Source organism: Emys orbicularis, chromosome 4, assembly GCF_028017835.1.
Source record: "Emys orbicularis isolate rEmyOrb1 chromosome 4, rEmyOrb1.hap1, whole genome shotgun sequence".
NCBI lineage: Eukaryota > Metazoa > Chordata > Testudines > Emydidae > Emys > Emys orbicularis.
Window position 1 is genome coordinate 23,693,175 of NC_088686.1, and position 19,776 is coordinate 23,712,950.

At 47.7% G+C, this 19,776-nt stretch overlaps 1 protein-coding gene across 2 annotated transcripts in view; it reads right to left on the reverse strand.

Annotated features, from left to right (window-relative positions):
• The window catches only part of PPP2R5C (protein phosphatase 2 regulatory subunit B'gamma), a 183,277-nt gene that overhangs the window by 40,770 nt on the left and 122,731 nt on the right, over positions 1 to 19,776 (reverse strand). For both annotated transcript variants that reach the window (XM_065402392.1, XM_065402393.1), the window contains 2 exons: positions 16,046 to 16,154; positions 4,809 to 4,862 (listed from right to left, as the gene is read on the reverse strand). In XM_065402392.1, the coding sequence (XP_065258464.1) occupies positions 4,809 to 4,862; positions 16,046 to 16,154 (163 nt within the window). The remainder of the gene's footprint in view (positions 1 to 4,808; positions 4,863 to 16,045; positions 16,155 to 19,776) is intronic.

Sequence of the window (19,776 nt, forward strand, 5' to 3'; positions counted from 1 at the left end):
CACATGGCACTTTCTGTTCTGCCTGGACGTGAACAGGTCCACCTGGGGAGTTCCTCACCTGTGGAAAACTAGGCTCATCATCTCCAGATGGAGCGACCATTCGTGGCAAGGTGAGAAAGTCCTGCTGAGATGATCTGCCAGGACATTCTTGGTTCCGGGCAGGTGGGCAGCTACTAAATGAATGGCGTGCAGCACACAAAAGTCCCAGAGGCTGAGCGCTTCCTGACAAAGGGCTGAAGACCTGGTGCCCCCCTGCCTGTTGATGTAATACATTGCGACAGTATTATCCGTCAGGACCTACACCTCATTGCCTTCCAGGTGGGGCAATAAAGCCTAGCAGGCCAGGTGAACCGCTCTGAGATCCCTGACATTGATATGAAGGGATAGGTCATGTTGTAGCCAGCGGCCCTGGGTGTTTGAGCTCGCCCAGATGGGCTCCACAACCCAGATCTGACGCGTCTGAGACCATGGTGAGCGACAGAGATAGGGTCGCGAAGGGGACTCCTTACGGTACCGACATGGGATCCCGCCACCAGTCCAAAGACCAGAGGACATGGCTCAGCACCATGACCACTCGGTCCAAGGAGTGCTTGCTGGGAATGTAGACCGAGGCCAGCCACGGTTGCAGAGGCTTTAGATGAAGCAGGGCGTGGTTGACCATGTATGTTCACATAGCCATGTGGCCTATAAGTCACAGGAACGTGTGGGCTGTGCTGAGCAATTGGCTCTTTATGAGGGAGATCAAGTCAATCATGGCCTGAAAACGTGTTTCCAGCAGGAAGGCCCATGCCTACGTAGAGTCGAGAACAGTTCCGATAAACTCTATGCGTTGGACTGACGTTAATGTGGATTTTTCTGTATTTATTAACAGGCCCAGGTCGCTGCAGGTGGAGCTCACCAAATAGAGGCTCTTTTGCACCTGCTCCAGAGACCTGCCCTTGATGAGGCAGTCGTCGAGATACTGGAAGATCTCGACCCCTCGATGCCTCAGGTAAGCTGCCACCGGCGCCACGCATTTCGGGAACACCCTGGAGCCCAGGACAGGCCAAAGGGTAGTGCCATGAACTGGAAGTGGCGCCCAGCCACTATGAAATGCAGGAAACACCTGTGTCCTGGGAATATGGGGACATGAAAGTGTCCTTTAAGTCGAGAGCGGCATACTGGTCCCCCGGATCCAGGGAAGGGATGATGGAGGTCAGGGAGACCATGCAGCACTTCAACTTCTTGAGAGACTTGTAGAGGCCATGCAGGCCTAGAATGGGTCTGTGGCCCCCTTTCACTTTCAGGTTTAGGAAGTAGCGGGAGTAGAATCCTCTTCCTTCCATGTCCCAAGGAACCTCCTCCACAGCCCTCAAGCTTAGGAGCTTCTTGACTTCCTGAACTAGGAGTTGCTCACGAGAAGGGTCCCTTAAGAGGGATGGGGAAGTGGTGGGGGTGGGAGAGAGGGGCGGCCAGAAATTGCAGGGTGTAGCCCCGAGCCACTATGTCCAGGACCCAGCAGCCTGACGTAACCCACACCAGGCCGAGTGGTAGGGGAAATGGTGGTTGAGGAAAAGACGGGAAGGATCTGGGCAGTTGACTGGTGAGTCATTCCCGAGCACACCCTCAAAATGAGAGCTTTTGGCCCCCTTGGTGCATCTCCAGGCCAGGCTGCGTAGGAGACCGGGACGACAAAGAGCGGTGGTGGTTAAACCCGATGTCCAGTTTCCTTGCAGGCCCTTGTTGAGGATGCCACTGTCGAGGTGGTGGAAAAGGCCATAACGGCTGTCTCAATGCCTGAGGAGTGTGCATCCCCAGAGAGCAGAGGGTCGCGCACGTGTCCTTCAGGCCGTGCAGATGCGCATCCGTTTGGTTGGAGAACAGGCTGTCACCGTCAACTGGGAGGTTCTGAATAGAGACCTGCATCTCTTGGAGCCAGGAACTGTGCTGCATGACCACCGCTAAAGCGACCATTCGGGCAGCTGAATCGTCCACATTCCAAGCTATCTGAAGGGAGCACCGAACCGCTGCAGTCCCCTCCTCCCTCCACCAGGATCGCCAACTCCTGGACCATCTCCTGGGACATGGAGTCCTTGAACTTGAGGAGAGAGTCCCACAGGTTAAAGTGATAGTGACCCAAAAGGTTCTGGTGGTTCGCCAACCGAAACTGGAGGCTGGTCGTAGAATAAATTTTGTGACCAAACAAATCCAACCTCTTGGCCTCCTTATTTTTAGGGGTGGAACTGGTGGGCCGACGTGACCAATGATCCCAGTGGCAGGTGAGTGTACAAGTAATCAAACCCCTTTGCAGGGATGAAATACTTCTTTTCTGCCCTCTTAGAGGTAGGCGGGATGGAGGACAGGGTTTACCAGATGGTTTTGGCAATGTTCAGGACCCCCTTGTGTACCGGGAGCGTGACGCAGGCTGGGGCGGACGCCGAGAGCACATTAAACAATGTGTCCGTCTGCTCCTCTATCTCCTCCACCTTGAGGCCCAGGTTGGAAGCGACCCTGCGGAGCAGTGCCTGAGGCTCCCTAAAATCATCTAGCTCGAGGGGCCCGCCACCGCCTCATCCAGAGAGGAGGAGAATCATTGGATGACCAGGAGAGGTCTGACAATGTCCTCACACGTCGGAGAGGGTGACCTTGGGGTGGGTACTGGCTCCTCACCTGCGGCAGCTGCTGGAGCATCCTGCACTGAACCCAGTGCTGTGGAGGCCAACTTTGGCATGTCTGACGCGGTGACCAAGGGTTGGCAGGAGTGGGGCAACAGTATGACGGGAACGCCTCAGGCATTCCAGTAAAGCCATTGGGTCAGCCACTGGCCCTGCTGCTGGGTCAGAACTGATGCCGCGGACGCACCCTCTGGAGACCAATCACGATGCTGTCTGGGCGAGGGGCTGAACTGCGCTTTCCGAGCTGTAGAAGTCGTCACCCTCCGGTGACCAAGGCGGGGCTGTGGAGGCTTGGATCTGGCGGCTCACCATTGCTGCCAGTGATCGGTGCCAGAAACAGTCCGACCGGTGCCGGGAGTAGGGCGAGTGGTGCTGCATTGGGGAGCGACCAGGAGGTCTTGGCGATGGTGACCGACAACGCGATGAAGACCAGTGCCAGGGAGATCATCAACACCTGGGTGAGCTCCAGCGCAAAGTCAGAGATCGGGAGCGTCGCGCCAGAGACCTGGGCTGACGCAGAGACCAAGAACATGGTGACCTAGGGCTCTGTCTTGGCTTTGGAGACCGGTGGCGCTTGCTTGTTTTGTGTGAGGCCTTGCCGGTGGGCTTGCACTCACGGAGAGCCTTACCCGGTTTCATTGCTGCCTGCGGTGCCACCTGTGGCGGAGGCACTCTTAGCTCTCCAGGCGCTTGGGGCTCAGAGGGCGTTGACTGCACCGTTGGTTTGGGTCCTTTACCGTTCCCTGAAGTCGGTGGCAGGTTCTTTTGGGGGGGATGAACTCCCCAGGGCTGAGCCCTTTTGCGGGTCCAGAGTGGGTGTAAGGCCTGAGCCTGGTCCTTTGCCCAGTGCCCCTTGGTCGGGCTTGCTCGGTGCTGTCTTCTTCTTCGTCACCGGGGATCGCTGCCAGGAGAAGCCCAATGCCGTGGGTGCACTATGTACCATAGTTGACGCGCTGGGTGCTGGTTCAGGCTTTGCCCGCTCCAAAGCTGGACGTTGGGCAGCGCTGCATCAGGAGGGGCATGAGGCATATGTTGCGCTCTCTTTGTGTCCGAGGACGAAAGTTCTGGCAGATGCAACAGTGCTCCTTTATGTGGGATTCCCCGAGGCTTTGTAGACAACTGTTGTCCGGGTCACTAACAGGCATAGGCCAAAACAAAGAGCAGGGTTTGAAACCTGGAGACCGGGGTATGCCCCGCCTGGGGCAAAGTCCCCGCTGGGACACTATCTAACTGAACACTTAACAGGTACTTAACTAACTAACAAATGATTAAATTATTTACAGCTAGAAGAACAAGGCTAAGAGAAGAGAAGCAAGGGACAGAGGTGCTCTGACTGACCACCACAGGTGGTAAGAAGGAACTGAAAGGGCACAGGGCCGGCGGCACCTGATATACCGTGACATGAGCGCGGCACTCCAGAGAGCGCCACAGCTGGCCCTACGGGAACCACTAAGGCAAAAGTCTCCGACGACCGCGCACGTGGGTGCGCGCACACCTACAATGGAATCGATATTGAATGTCAGGACAAGTAATACGATAGTTCAGTATTATAAATATTAGAGAACTGCATACATTTTTAACTCAGAAACTGAATAGTCATAATATGCAATAATGTCCTTAGTGCAGCCTTATAAATTGTTATGAAAATTTACTAGCAGGTGCAAAATCTACTTGCTCACCTTCACCATGATAACAACAGGAGGAAATATTTTATTTCCTTCGGGTGAGTGAGCAACTAGAATACAACGTTGATTTAGCACATATAACAATCATGTGAGGTGATCAATATGCTAAGCTTTCTAAAATGAATATGCATTCTTGTCAGATATTTTATTTTGATTAATGTTGTTTTAGATATGTTAATTTTACTAATGGACATTGGCTCAGTGAAGTAAAAATTGCTCACTGTACCATTATTGGGGGGGGAAACCAACTATATCATCTTAGGGAGCAGCTCATTCCAGGGATCGTTCAAACAATTTTAAAAATACATTTTATTAATTAGAAATTTAAAGAACTTTGCTCTTAATAATAAAATCAATCTATTACTCTGGAATGATTTTTAGGTGTAACAAACATTATAAACAGTGCAAATCAAAATGTTATTAATGCTTCAAAATGAATTAATATGATACAACAGTAAAATAAACTTACTGGTTCAGTAAGCGTGCTGTCCTTTTCTAAAAATTGAACTACACAGTATGCCAACTAAATTAAAAAAAAAGAGAGTGTATATTAATAGTTAAACCAAAGTATTTCAATTTAAGCATATGCCACATACAAATTTTGTTAACATTAAAAATTTAGAATATTTCCAAATTCAGGGAAAAACACCTTCAACTATTACATGTAGTAAAAATATTTGAATAATTTTTATTCCTGTATTTTTCAGACACGCTTTAAACAGCAATGGTACATCATACTTTCAAAGTATCAAATATAATATTTTCTGAGTTATAGTAGATCTTTAACAATGTTTTGACAATATTTTACTTGACTAATATCCCACTCTTATTTTCACATTCTTTTCTGCTGGCTTATGAACGTACTCAGTCTCATGATTGTTCAAAAAAATAAGTTCCCTAATATTGTTTCTTGAAAAAAGCCAAGACATCTTTATAATCTCAAACTTTATATTTTTTTGCCTCACAAAAAGAAAGAGCTTACCAGTAATTATCTTTACTGTAATTTCCTCTTCTCAGTAACTGAATGTGGTATGTTTCCACTTATCAGAAAACATGGAGATAAAAATACTGCATCTTTCCAGAATATACAAAAGGAGCCAACACCTCTCCTATACAACCAATCATGATTCTTTCTACAAAAACATACAACCCTAAAAATATGAGGGGAGGAAAGTAGTATCAAAATGTGGGAAGTGAAAACTGATAAAGATGCCAATAAGTAATTTTCTCTTGTTCAGTGCTGGCGGGGCCATGCCGAGGCTATGAGAATGACCCTCGCCTTGTCCACTTTCACCTTCTGAAGGACCTTGGCGATGAGTGGGAATGGGGGGGAGGGCATAGAGGAGCTGGCCCGACCCCACCCTTCCCCTGGAACAGAATTGTGGGCAATGCCGGTTCTGGCGGGTTGCAAACATGTCGATCTGGGGAGCTCCCCACTCTAGGAAGATTCGGTGGGCGACCTCCGAGTGGAGCGACCACTCGTACTGGGGGGAGAAGATTCTGCTGAGGCGATCCGCTTGCGTATTGCGGACGCCTGGGAGGTGAGCCGCTGTCAGGGAGATATTGTGGGCTATACAGAACTCCCACAAGGCCAGGGCTTCCCGGCAGAGGGCTAGGGAACGAGTCCCGCCTTGCTTGTTGATATAGTACATGGCGGCGGTGTTGTCCGTGAGGACTCTGACCACCCTGCCACGGAGGTGCGTGAGAAAGGCCACGCACGCCAGACGTATCGCCCTGAGTTCCTTGACATTTATGTGCCGGGACAAGTCTGGGGTCGACCACGTACCCTGGGTCTGTACATCTCTCATGTGAGCTCCCCAGCCCAGGTCCGAAGCATCGGACGTCAGATCAATGGATGGATTGGCCTCCCTGAAGGGAACCCCTTGAAGCATATTGCTCGGGAGGGACCATCATTGAAGGGAAGCCAATACCGGGGACAGGATTGTGAGAACCTTGTCCAGGCTGTCCCGGGCCTGGGAGAATTGGGAGGCTAGCCAGAGTTGGAGGGGCCTCATGCGGAGTCTGGCATGGCGGACCACGTACGTGCAAGCCGCCATGTGCCCCAGGAGCCGAAGGCACGACCTGGCTGTGGTCACCGGGAACGAGGAGACCAAGGCAATGAGGTCCCTTAGGGTCTCGAACCTGTCCAGTGGAAGAGAGGCCGTGGCCTTGGAGGAGTCCAGGAGAGCTCCAATGAACTCTATGCGCTGGACGGGCACTAGAGTAGATTTTGCCTCGTTCATGACTAGACCTAGGTTTTTGCACGTGGCCAGGAGTAGCTGCACATGGGTCTCCACCTCTAGATGAGAATCGCCCTTGAGGAGCCAGTCGTCCAGGTAGGGGAAGATTTGCACCCCCTTTTTCCTGAGGTACGCTGCCACCACTGCCATACATTTCATGAAAACGTTGGGGGCTGTGGATAGGCCAAAGGGGAGGACCGTAAACTGGTAGTGCCCCGTACCCACCACGAAGCTGAGGAAGCGTCTGTGCCCCTTGAAAATGTGGACATGAAAGTAAGCATCCTGGAGGTCCAGGGCCGCGTACCAGTCTCCCGGGTCTAGGGTGGAGATAATAGAAGTTAGGGACACCATGCGGAACTTGGAACGGGTTAGGAACCTGTTCAGGTCGCGCAGGTCCAGGATGGGTCTGAGACCCCCTTTCACCTTGGGGATCAGGAAGTATCGGGAGTAAAAACCCTTGCCCTGGAACTGCACTGGGATGCGTTCCACCGCACCGAGGCTGAGCAGCCGATCCACCTCCTGACCCAGGATGCGGACTTGCTTGGGATCTCCCAGGGCCACACTGGGGGGTGGGTGGCTTGGTGGGGGGGGGAAGTGAACTGCAAAACATATCCCTCGGCAATAGTGCAGAGGACCCACTGGTCTGACATTATGCGGGACCACGCCCTGAGGAAGGCAGACAATCGGTTGCAGAACAGAAACTTTATTGGTCGGGGGGGGGGGGAACTCCCTGGCAACAGGCCCGGTGCCCCCCTGTAAATAGTCAAAAATGCCTCTTTCCCTGCCGCTTGCCCTTAGAGGGACCAGGCTGCTGGGTAGAGCAGGACTGCCTCTGCGACCGGCGTTTCTGGTCTCGAGGCCTTCTGTACGGGGACTCATATCTGCCCCTAGCGGGCTGAGCTGCCGGGAGCGATTTGGCCATGTCCTTTGCCGGAGGGACGTAGAGGCCCAGGGACTGCAGGGGGATGCGGGAGTCTTTCATCCCATGCAGCCTGACGTCCGTTTGGTCCACAAAGAGCGCCTTTGCCATCGAACGGGAGGTCATGCCTCAGGGATTGGGCCTCCGTCGACAGACCCGACAACAGAAGCCATGATGCCCGGCGCATGGAGATTGCAGACGCCATGGAGCGAGCTGCCGTGTCAGCCGCATCCGACGCCGCTTGTAGGGCCGCTTTAGCTGCTGCCGACCCCTCTTCCACCAGAGCCTTGAAGTCCTTCCTATCCCAGTCTGGGAGAAGGGGCTCGAACTTAGACAAAGACTCCCACAGGTTAAAGTCATACCTGCTGAGTAAGGCCTGGTGGTTGGCTACTCTCAGCTGAAAACTAGCTGACGAATAAATCTTTCTGCCAAAGGAGTCGAGTCTCTTGGCATCTTTGTTCTTAGGGGTGGGCACGGGTTGGCCTTGGCACTTTCTGTGGTTCACCGACTCAACCATGAGCGAGTTAGGTGCCGGGTGGGAGTAAAGGTATTCGTGACCCTTCGCCGGCACAAAATAGTTCCTTTCAGCCTTCTTGGAGACAGGGCCCAAGGAGGCGGGAGCTTGCCACAGGGAACTGGTGATATTGGCAACACCTTGGTATAATGGCAGGGCCACGCGGCCCGGTGCCGAGGGAGATAGAACGTTGAAAAGGGAATCAGATGGTCCCTCCATCTCCTCGGCCTGTAGCTGAAGGTTGGATGCCACCCGCTTCAGCAAGTCCTGGTGCGCCTTAAAGTCCTCCTGCGGTACCGAAGGCGGTGGCACCACAATGGCGTCGTCCAGTGCCGGAGACGCTGCACCTCGGAGTCGGGCACCGCAATCGGTGCTGGGGCGTCAAGACCCAGGTCGGAGTCCGGTCTCGGATCCGCCGAGTCCTGGCCTGTCGACTTATCCTGTGGGTGGCCCGACGAGGCAGATGGAGCCTCGGATGCTCTGGCAACGGAACGAGCCCCCCGCTGGGCCGGTATCTGCTGCCAGGGTGCCCACTGGCATCATTGTCCTTGCTACGGGGTACTGTGCCATTGACTTTGCTGGGTACCTGATGGCACGTGTCCCGGCGGGGCAGTGCGGCCCAAGGACGGGAAGAAGGGTGCCGAGGCCGAGGTGGCCAAAGACTGTTCGGTGCCTCGGGAGCAATGGGAACGGTGCCTGTGGCGTCGTCTCCCTCGCGATCTGGACCTCAATGACGAGGAACGGTACCCCCTCGACGAGCTGCTTCGGTACCCGCGACAGCGGAACGAAGCCCGGTGCCGTGACGCCGAAGTACCCCGGGGGGAGTCTCTGGCCCGGTGTCTGGTCGAGCGGGAGCCGGAGCGTGAACGACGACGTCTGTCGCGTCGAGATTGGCTCCAGTACCCACGCCTGACCGGGGAGCGTTCCCGGCGCTTCTCACGGTGCCTGCGCTCACTGGCGGATGGCGTAGAGGGGCCCGCGATTCCCATCTCGACAACGGGTCGGAGGGTCCAGCCGGTGTTGACGGTGGCCGGGAGTCCCCCGATGAGCAGTCACTGTGCGCCGAGCGGTGCGGGGAGCGATCCCCGGAGCGGGAGCTGCGGCTCGCCGAAGAGGTCTGATGGGCACCTAACGGGGGCTTGCCTCAAGACCTGGGGCCCATACTCGGTTGTGTGCTCGGCACGGACAAAGACATAATGTCCTTTGCAGCCTGCACCACCTCCGGCGTCGACGGTATCCGTACCGGGGATGTCTGGGTCGACGGCACCGGGCTGCTCCGCTCCACGCGAGTCAGAGGTCTTAAGCCCGGGGGGGACCGAGGGCTGCCCAGCGCGGGACCAGACTTCCCCTTGTCCTTATCGTGGCGGCGCTGCGAGGCCAGGCCCTTCCCTTGCTTTCTGGAGGGAGAGCGGCGCCGAGTGGTCGAAGGGGCCTCGCTACGTACCGACGAGGTGGCGGCCGGTGCCGAGTCCGATCTGCGCACCGGCATCGGTGTTAACGCCGACTCCATTAGGAGAGCTTGAAGTCTGAAGTTCCTCTCCTTTTTGGTTCTTGGTTTGAACGACCTACAGATTTTGCAGCAGTTGCTAATATGAGTCTCACCCAGGCAGCGAAGACACTCAGCGTGAGGGTCGCTCCTGGGCATAGAGCGGCAACAGGAGTCGCACGACTTGAAGCCTGGGGCGCGGGGCATGCCCGGAGCCCAAGCTAACTCTGAGAACGATCCGATGAACAGTACCACTAGGGAAGAAAGGCTGCAGCGGAGCTGGAGCGCAAAGTTCTGATTACCTTCACTGGCGGCAAGAAGGAACTGAGGGTTGGAGGAGCCCGTGACTCCCCTTATAGCGCGATATACAGGCGCCACTCCAGGGGTCGCCGCGGTGCTCCCCCAGTACGGGTACTGCTAAAGGAAAAACTTCCGGCATTGGTGCACGTGGCGAGCACGCGGCGAGCACGCATACCTACTGTGGAATACACAGGAGCAATCACTCAAAGAAGAACAAAGTTTAAAGCTGCTTTTCCCCAGTAGAGTGTAAGGCTGGACAGTGAAGCTTTCTGAGATGTAAACAATTTAGATACACGGGTGAGACCCTGGTTCATTCCTTGGAAAGAGCAGACATGGACTCAAAAATCCCCCAAAGCTCTTAGCAGAACATCAACTTTTAAATAGTTTCTAGAGCCTGGTGTATGTCCTGCTGTAGAACCCTTTTAACTCCTTAGTTAATGTTCACTCTGAAGGCAATAACACTAAGTTACCTTTGGATGAAGGAGAGTCAACCCCTTATTGACAGCTTCCAACGTAGAGAGCCAGATTCATAAGGTCTCAGAAGAGTGTCATAAAAAAGACTCTTCTATATGCGCTACTGGATTTTGCAAGTCAGAGGAATGGATGGAATGATGTCGCCCAGGTCTCTTCCCCAATACACTGAAAAAACATCCAAACTAATGGGTTGGGTCACTGAAAAAAAACCTGGATTTTTTTTTGCAGAGTTTCTGGTTGCAAACCAATCCACTGATGGATGACTCTGATGCTGAGGAATGGACTGGAACACCTTTAGCTTCGGGCTCTTCCAGGGTCAGCTTTTGCCGGCTGGCACAATCCACCCAGACATTGTCTTTATCCTGTAAATTAGCTACTCTGATGGAAGCCTGTCATTTCCATCCACTGCAAAAGCCCAATGCTTCTGAAAGCAGAATCAAACTTTTAGAGTGTCCTGTTGCACTGTACATGAAGCTTCTTGAGCAACTGATTTCATGCCTGGAACCTCACAGATGTGAGATTCGACAGTTTGGAGAACTCAGAAAGAACCCTTCTGCCCTGCAGACAAAGGGACTAGAGGCATACCTGAGCCTAAATCCCAAACAAGATTGCTTTCTGTACTCCAGAAAACAAGCATAAAGCTGATGGAATTAGAAGAAGGTCTTCTGATCAACTAAAAGGTTTCCACTTCGCTAGAAAGAAAATGATCAATCTTTAATTAAGTAACTCACAGGGATACCTAGAAAACAAAGGGTTGGGAAACAAGGAATGTGAATGGACAGGTGGAGTGATCAGTTGAGGCAGCATGATGTGAAGAACAGCCCCAATAATGCCCTCTAGCTAAAACTTAAAAAAAAAAAAAAAAAAAAAGGGGGGGGGGCGCATATGCTCCGGGTGGTGACTGAAAAGAGTCTACGTTTTGTTTTTGTGGTGAGATTTTTGTCCCCTGTAGCCAATGAGCACTAAAAAGCCTTCCTATCTGACACAGGCAGATGAGAGAGGCAGAGACTGGATATTTTTTTGTTACTGAAGAACAACTCTTGGCAGTTCAAAGTCTCCCTGGCTGAGAGCAGAGCACAGGAAGATGAAGGGAGTTTGAAGCCCAAAAGACTGAAAGAAAAACAATGGGGATAGAACCATGTCTCCAACTGTGATCCTGGTCATACAAGAAAGGAGCAGAGTGGGGATGGCAAAGGAAAAGGCTGATCTCACGTGCACCTTACCTAAGACATTGTTCAACAATTGGGAAACCTCGGTGCCTCACCAGAGGTGGAATGGGAAGGAGGCCTGGAAGTGAGAGTTTCCCCAATAGAAGTTTTGGCTTGGCCCTGAAGCTGGTTGCTTAAGATTCTTTCCTGTCTCTCTTTTTTTTTTTTTTTGAAAGGGAAGAAAAGGGGGAGCTGAAAAGGACAAATGAAGTAAAGGGCCGAGGCATAGATTCTGTGCTCCCTGGAAGTAATAATAATAATAATAATAATAATAAAAGGATGAAGAGGGGAAGGCAAGTTGTGACTTAAGTATCAATTTAAACCAGTAGAACTGTTCCAAGGTGCATGCAATTTCTTTGAACTGGACTCACTGAATAAGAGTCAGGTGTCTCTTATTATAAAAAAAAAAAATGTCAATTTACAGTATTTCTCATATAATGTAGATCTGGAATGCTCTGAATTCTCTGGGAACTGGGTTGTAGCTGGAGAAAAGAAACATACTGTTCTCTGATGAATTAGAGACATGAGGAAGATAAGCCAACCAAGGCTAATTTTAAACATATTTTATATATAGGTGGGAAGAAAAAAAATTCACACATTATCTGAAAGTGAAGAATTAAATTAGTTAAAACAATTAAAAAAAAAGCAAATTCTAGAATGCATTACCTTCAAATATTATACTTAAAGGTTAAGGGATGAGTTTTGGTGGTTTTATCCTAGTCTTCATTTGTATAATGTTTTTGTAATATACACAATGTGTCACAATGGCACTTTTTGATCATGGTCCAGCATTGAAGTAATGCCAGAACAAGGTGTTACAAAGTCAGGACTCAGAGTAGCAGCCGTGTTAGTCTGTATCCGCAAAAATAACAGGAGTACTTATGCTCTAATAAATTTGTTAGTCTCTAAGGTGCCACAAGTACTCCTGTTATTTTTAAAGTCAGGACTGAAGTTCATTGGGAGCTGTGTGGGGAACACTGCATAGCACCTGTAAACCAATCCTATTTAGTCCTTCACTTCCATAATAACTAAGTTCTGTCAAAGATCAATGAAATACATGAAGGATTTGAGACAAATGTCAAAACATGGATTTACTGTAAATTCCTTATTTCTTGATTTTTGTCAGATCCCTGACAAACAGCTAATCTCCTTTTTGCTTTGTTCCAACTAGATAAATCTTCTGTTCATAATCATAAGAGAGTGAGTGGCATCCCTGGACATCTCTCCCCACATGATCCTTGCACAGGGGACTTATGACAGAAGCAGCAGCAAGTTAAAGGTTGGATGCATTGATGCCAGAAGTCTTGTTTTGAGTTCCAACAGATGCATGAATGAGAAATTTATTACCTGATAATTTTCTCTCTATTACCAGCTTCTCTCTGAATTCGTTACTCAGGGGCTAATGCCCCTCCACCTGTGGAATTCGGAGGCGGTTCAATATTGTTGCTGGAGGCTCCAGCATTATGTTTCGACCTTCAGCTCAAGTCATCAGAAAGTTATCGCAGCTATAGAAACACTACAGCAACCAATTATTAGTATGAAGACAACTTGATACAACGTACTAATGTATTGGAAAAAAAATTAAATGTATATTTTGGTCATTTACCAGACTACCATGGTGGGTTGAATTAGGAGAGAAGCTAATAGAAGGAAAATTATCAGGTAAGAAATTTCTCATTCTGTTGCACAGCTTCTCTCATCATTCATTACTCATGGGATGTAACCAGAAGTTAATCCCAGAAGTAGAGGGAAAGGATATAAAGAGTTTAATTCTTATAGTAGAAAAGCAGGCAGGAATGAAAGCTGCCCCCATATAAAGCAGAGCTTTATAAACTAAGGAGTTATGGGAGAACCAACACAGTGGCACCTTCCTACCAAAGGATGCCTTTGCAGAGGAATGGTAACTTGAAGATCTCCCACAGTTTAGACACACTTTTTTCTCCAGTGCCTCTAGGGACTTCTGTGAATAGTTTCCCTGATGCCTAGCATGCCAAATGGTGCAGGGTTTTTATGTCTTGACTGCTACAACCTTGAGGCCCTAACACCTTGGAATGTTGGACAGAATTAGATGAACAGGGTACAATTGGTGTATGTACTTCATATGCTTGAAGTATATCTTTAGTGCTCTAAGAATGCCCATTTATGCCCCAACCATCCAAGAGTTAGAACACAATGAAGAGAGAACTATTCCACCAATTGTGTAAAGAGGAACTTGCCTTGAACAGAAAGGTTTTTGGAGCTGTAAGAACTTTTTCCTCATGACAAAAACAGTGTGGTTCTTGTATGCTATAGGAGCTAATTCTAAAACTTGCCTTTTAGAGGTAATGGCAACTAGAAAGACCAGCCACAAGCTTGTCTAATTTAATCATGGTGATTAAAATTGGCACCTACACTCAAATGGAGGATCCAATGTGCCTGTCCACAAAATACTGCTATGGCTCGTGTCATGTTTCAATGGTGCTTAGTTGTAGGACTCTAATCAAACCTTCTAGCCGAGGTCACTAGAACTTTGGGATTATTATATTTGTATCACAATAGCATCTCGAGGTCAGGGCTCCATTGTGCTAGGCACTGCACAGAGAGGCAATTCCTGCCTCAAAGAGTTTTGTTTTCCCTCACACCTGAAATGCAAATTTGACCAGATCAGTGAATGAAATATCCTGGTTGAGTTCTGTCAGGATACCAAACTGTATCAGAGGTTAATGGAGAATCCATGTTGAACTACACTTCTCTTCTGATGCCCAAGTTCTTAACTGTAGGTGTATCCAGTCTGAATGAAGGAATTCCTGGTTCAAAGGGTCTGGTATTTTCTGCAGGTACAATGTGGGGTTCCTGGCTATCTAGCAAGTCTAAAGTGCCTTCTGGGCTGTGGAGGACTAGAAGGAGCACCACAACTCTCCCTATTCCTCTTTCTGTATCCTTTAAGTGAACTGTCTTGAAGGGTAACAGTCTTTAACCAGAACATAATTTCCATTGCCATGGAAAAGCTTTGACCTCTGATTAATCCCTGGTTTTGGAATTGATAGAAACACTCATGTCTCAATCATAATCCAACCCCCAATAGGAAGTAGGAAGAGACTTCCTCTGAGAGTACCATAATTGCCCACTATGTGGTTTCTTGCACCGTTTACTGATGCAGCTGGTACTGGTCACTGTCACAAACAGGACACTAGACAAGATGGACCACTGATCTGATCCCCTATCACCATGTTTGCATGTTTTGCTGCTGTTTCTTTTTAAATAAAGACATGCCCTGATAAAGATCTTGAAATGAACCAAAAGATTTTGAAAAAATTGTATTCCAATATGCTTGCTTCCATAGTGAGTAACTAAGGGTCTAGAACAAAAGTTGGGTGCCTTTCAGCATGTTTGCATTCTGGAAAAGAATCAGCATACTGAAGTGCACAGAACTAACTGTTGGACATGCGTGCCCTCAGAAATCCTAGCGACACAGCACCAGTGACGAAACAGTAATTTTCACAAACCTCCCCATCCTTTGAGGTTACAAAGGACAGTGGTGTAGGGCCGGTTGCAGGATAATTTCTAGACTATTTTGTGAGTTGCTGAGGAAAAAATCCCCACAAAAACCACAGCTGTTCTTAACTGGCCATTTGATTCTTCATCCCAGACTTATTTTGGTCCCAATTCTGAAATTCATTTCCTCACAGAAACTTCAGATGAAGTCCTAGATTAAGATTCAAATTCTATTTCTTGATCTTTGATTTATTCTAATAAAGTGAAATTAACACATTAAGTTAAAAATGGGTCAAAGCAATTACTAGAAAAGAATTTTCACATAAAAACTGGTTTAAATTGAATACAACCATTTATCAAATTTACATAAAAAGACAGTGCTTTCTATATATGGGGTATTTATTCATTAAAAAGCGATTGGGAATGGGCTGATTTTCTGAACAATTTCCTAGGTATCTAAAAGGAGCTTTTTCTAGACAGATTTTCAGTGCTGTTCCAAAACTAGAATCCTTTGTGGCTCTCTACTGTGAGCCTAACAAAGGTTCAAGGAGTATGAAAGCAACAATAGTGGAGCGCTCCTAATGTTATTACCTAGATTGTTTCAACACTTAAATTTTTTTGTTGTTTTTTAGGTATTCGGTTTTTTACTCCACCTCTTCAGTAACATCCACTTAATGAATGCATGTTGAAGAAATAGTGACTTAGCAAAACATCCAGGGCACCAAAAAGTTACAACAAACTGAACTAAAATATTAAATTATCCAAGTAAAACATACCACATATAATGGATCTTTTAAGAAAAGATCTACTAAAGGGACATTCTCATTAAAAGGATAAGATTTTCTATGATATAATACAATGCTTTTCATCCACAGATCTCAGAACGCTTTTAAAAGGAGTATCTTTACCCCATTTTACAGATGAGGAAACTGAGTCATAGAGAGGGGAAGTGACTTGCATAAGATCACACAGCAGGCCAAGAGCAGAGCTGGAAATAAATCCCAGGTCTCCCGACTCCCAGTTCAGCATTTTATTCCCTGGACCATCCTGTTGAACAGAATCTATAACACTTCATAAACAAATTAATTTACCTGTGGGTGGTAGACACTGAGCGATTTCACTTTGTGCAAAGGTAATAACACCTTCAATAAGAAAATTTTGTGCTCTTCTTTTAATGGTAAGGCAAATCCATTAATTATACTGTAAAAAAAATCAGAAGTTTTTAAAATCAGTTTAAAATCAGTATGTGTTCAAAATTTTCACTATTGCCAAATTTTTAAGGATAAGAAAATTATTTTTTTATGCTTTATTTTAATTGTTCCAAGCTGGGTTTTTTTTTTTTGAGCTCTCCCATAGAACATTAATGTAACATTTTTCCCATGTTGAAGAGGGGGATCATTATATTAAATAAAAATAGAACAAAATGTTAAGAAAATTTAAGTCTAATTATCTAGAGATCAGAGTAGAAATTCAACCAATGGTAAAATCAACATCCTCACATCCCCTATATCAAGAGTTCTAACTTGCGTCTTTTCCAGGTGCCGAAATCCTCCCTCCAAGTTCCATAAAAGACCCAGTTCCCACCTCCTGCTTCAGCTTCCAACCTTTCCACTTCCTTGTAAACAAAGTTCTGAATAAATACCCCTCCCAGCTGCTGAAAGCCAGCTGCTTCATTCCTGATGAGGGAATCAGCCAAAGACACAACACCTGGGAGTCCGATCCAAGAGAGTACACAGATCGGAGACAGGATTACTCTACTGGGAAATGGATAGTTTTTTAGCACTGGAGCAGGCAACAAGACAGCACCACAGCACATGGAGTTCCCAACACCAAGTGAGTAAAGACAGGTGTTACTCATTACTGGGTGCATTGTACCCTTTGATCTTTTTATCTGGAATGGCCTTTTGAAAACCTGTCAACTTTTAAAAAAAAATGGAATTAAAAATAGTTTCACATTTTACAACTGGAGTCTCACTGCCAATTTTTGTGGTTTTACCATCACACATTCTTATTTTTAAGATGTTTTCATCTCACATTAACTAGCCTGGAAGGCTCTCACAAACAAGAGGGGAGCTGACAAACTACTGAACTATTACATCCTAAAATACTAAGTTAAGAGCATTCAGCTTACAAAGTCAAGCACTCAAAAGTTAGAAAATGCCAGAATTAAGGTTGCTTTTGCAACCTTAATTCCCTGTACCTTGTACGTGGCACACTATAATGCAGTCTATAATTACATTATCACATACCATTTTTTTCCACATGACCTGTGCCTTATTTCACTGAATGAGTAGTTATTTATTATTTCTTTTTATCCTCCTCATTCAATGTGTGGTATCAGGCCTTATTTAACACATGCCATCCAAACCCCACACTGAATACAAAATTATTGATTTCCTCACAGACATTTCCATGGTGCTCTCATCATCATATTTGAGTGTTTCAAAACATGAATTTATTTTCTTAATGCTCCTGGGAGATTAGGTGTTGTCACCATTTTGTAGTTGGGGAATTGAGGAAGAACGATTAAGGCAAAATTGTCATAGAAGTGTCCATTAATTTTGGGTGCCAAGCTTAAAACACATAGGGACTGATTCTTCAGAGTAATTAGAATTTCATAGCGCTTTATATGTTTGTAGCACAATTCCAGTTTACTTTTGTTGCAGTTGTGAGCACTCAGCACTTCTGCATCTCTGACCTCTGGTGCCTCACATTAAGCACCCACAAAAGAAGGAGAGCACAATTAGTAGCTAACTATGAAATTTTTTCTTTATGTGACTTGCCCAGCATCACATAGAAATTACATGGCAGAGGCAGGGATAGAATCCAATTCTCCAGGGTGGCATTCAACTTTCTTTCTCATCCTGTAATCGCCTGCCTCATTCACTACACACATTCCAATTTCTGCAACAAACAAGCAGGGATCCCACAGACACTAGCCTCATTAACTATACAATACTGATTCATTCCTATAACACCATCCTTCTTGGGCACTGAAAGAGGCAGGGGTCCTGTAGAAAAAAAAAAAGCAAGTGATCAAGTAATTACAGAATATCATAAGGCGTGAGCAACCTTAAATTCTGAGTGCTTGACTTCGCAACCTGAACTTCTTTTGTAGTTTTCTGGAACTATGCTAACCCTCAACTAGAGTCATCAGCAAGGTTCAAACCTTTAGATTCACAGCACAGACCTCTACCACTTGAGCTAATGGACTAACTGGTAGCAGTCGTAGGCTGTTATTGTCTGTGGACCTGCCACTAGAGGACGAGAACAAACTTTTTGAGTGGGTTTCACAACTATTTCCTGTCAGAAGAAGAATGGAGAGACTCAGGATTCTTGGGTTCTGGAGGGAAGTGTTCTTAAGTGTTACAGATCCTTCTGTCCCCTGTGTCTCAAGCCAGTCTGTCCCCACCACTGAGCCTGACCATTCCTCCCACCCCCAGCTCCTGCCCCACTCACCCCTCTACATCTACATACTCCCACTCCTAAGCGCCCCACTCCCTGCCTTACCCTCACCCCTCTGCATTAAAGTCAGGCAGTTTCCTCTTTCACCACTTTGCTGCTTGGGCACCAGTTGCGGGGGGAATACTGAGAGCACAGGAAAGATGTTTTCCCTACTTTCAGTTCTTGTGTCTGAGATTTTTCACAAGCTTTTAACTTGGCCAAATTTGAGTACATTTTCACAAAGACAGCAAAAGGCACATCCCCTGACACAAGGGCAAACACCCTTGCAAAAGTTCAAGCCTTTGTTCCAAAGCAGGAGATTCTGCAGTGTGAATTACATCTTAATAGAAATACTGTCTGCCCTTCCATTCAGGATTATGTAATGTCCCTATAGCAACGTAAGTAATTGCTTACAAGTAAAAGTGGTATTTTTTTTTAGCACCAGTTAATACTATTTAGCAGCCAGAAATGGACAGTCAGTGCCATGTCACTGGCCAGCTCTCTGCAAGCCTCTGAACAACCTCAGGCACGTGTGAGCGGGTGGGCCCTCACATGCAAGATCAGGTCTGACATGGCTCGGAAACGGGCCTCCAGAAGGAAGGCTCTGGCTCTTGTGGAGTTGAGGACCGCCCTATGAACTCTATGTATTGCACCGGTACTAAAGTCGATTTCTTTTTATTAACTGGCTCAGATCATGGCAGGTGGAACGTGCCAGATCGAGGCTCCTTTGAACCTGATCCCGAGATCTGCCCTTGATGGGCCAGTCGTCAAGGTACGAATAAACCAGGACCCTTCGACACCTCAGGTAAGCAGCCACTGGCGCCATGCGTTTCGTGAAAACTTGCGGGGCTGCTGAGATCCGAAGGGAGGCATCATGAATTGGAAATGACGCTGGCCCACCACAAAACAGAGGAACCATCTGTGTCCTTGGAAAATGGAGATATGAAACTATGCGTCCATCAAGTTGAGGGCGGCATAGCAGTCTCCGAGATCGAGGGAAGGGACGATGGAGGCTAGGAAGACTATGCAAAACTTCAACTTTGAGATTTTTTTTGAGGTGTCACAGGTCCAGAATGGGTCTTAAGACCCCTTTCACTTTCAGGATTAAGAAATAGTGGGAGTAGAACCCTTTCCCCCTCATGTCCTGAGGGACCTCCTCCACCACTCCCAGCTGTAGGAGGCTTTCTACTTCCTGAACGAGGAGTTGCTCATGAGAAAATTCCCTGAAGAGGGGCGGGGAAGGGAGTGGGAGGGAGGGGCAGCTGAGAATTGTAGGGTGTAGTCCAGAGATGATATACTGAGCATCCAACGGTTCGAGGTTACTCATGACCAAGCCAACCGGAAGGTGGTTGAGTAAGGAGTAGGGTGGATCCTGAAA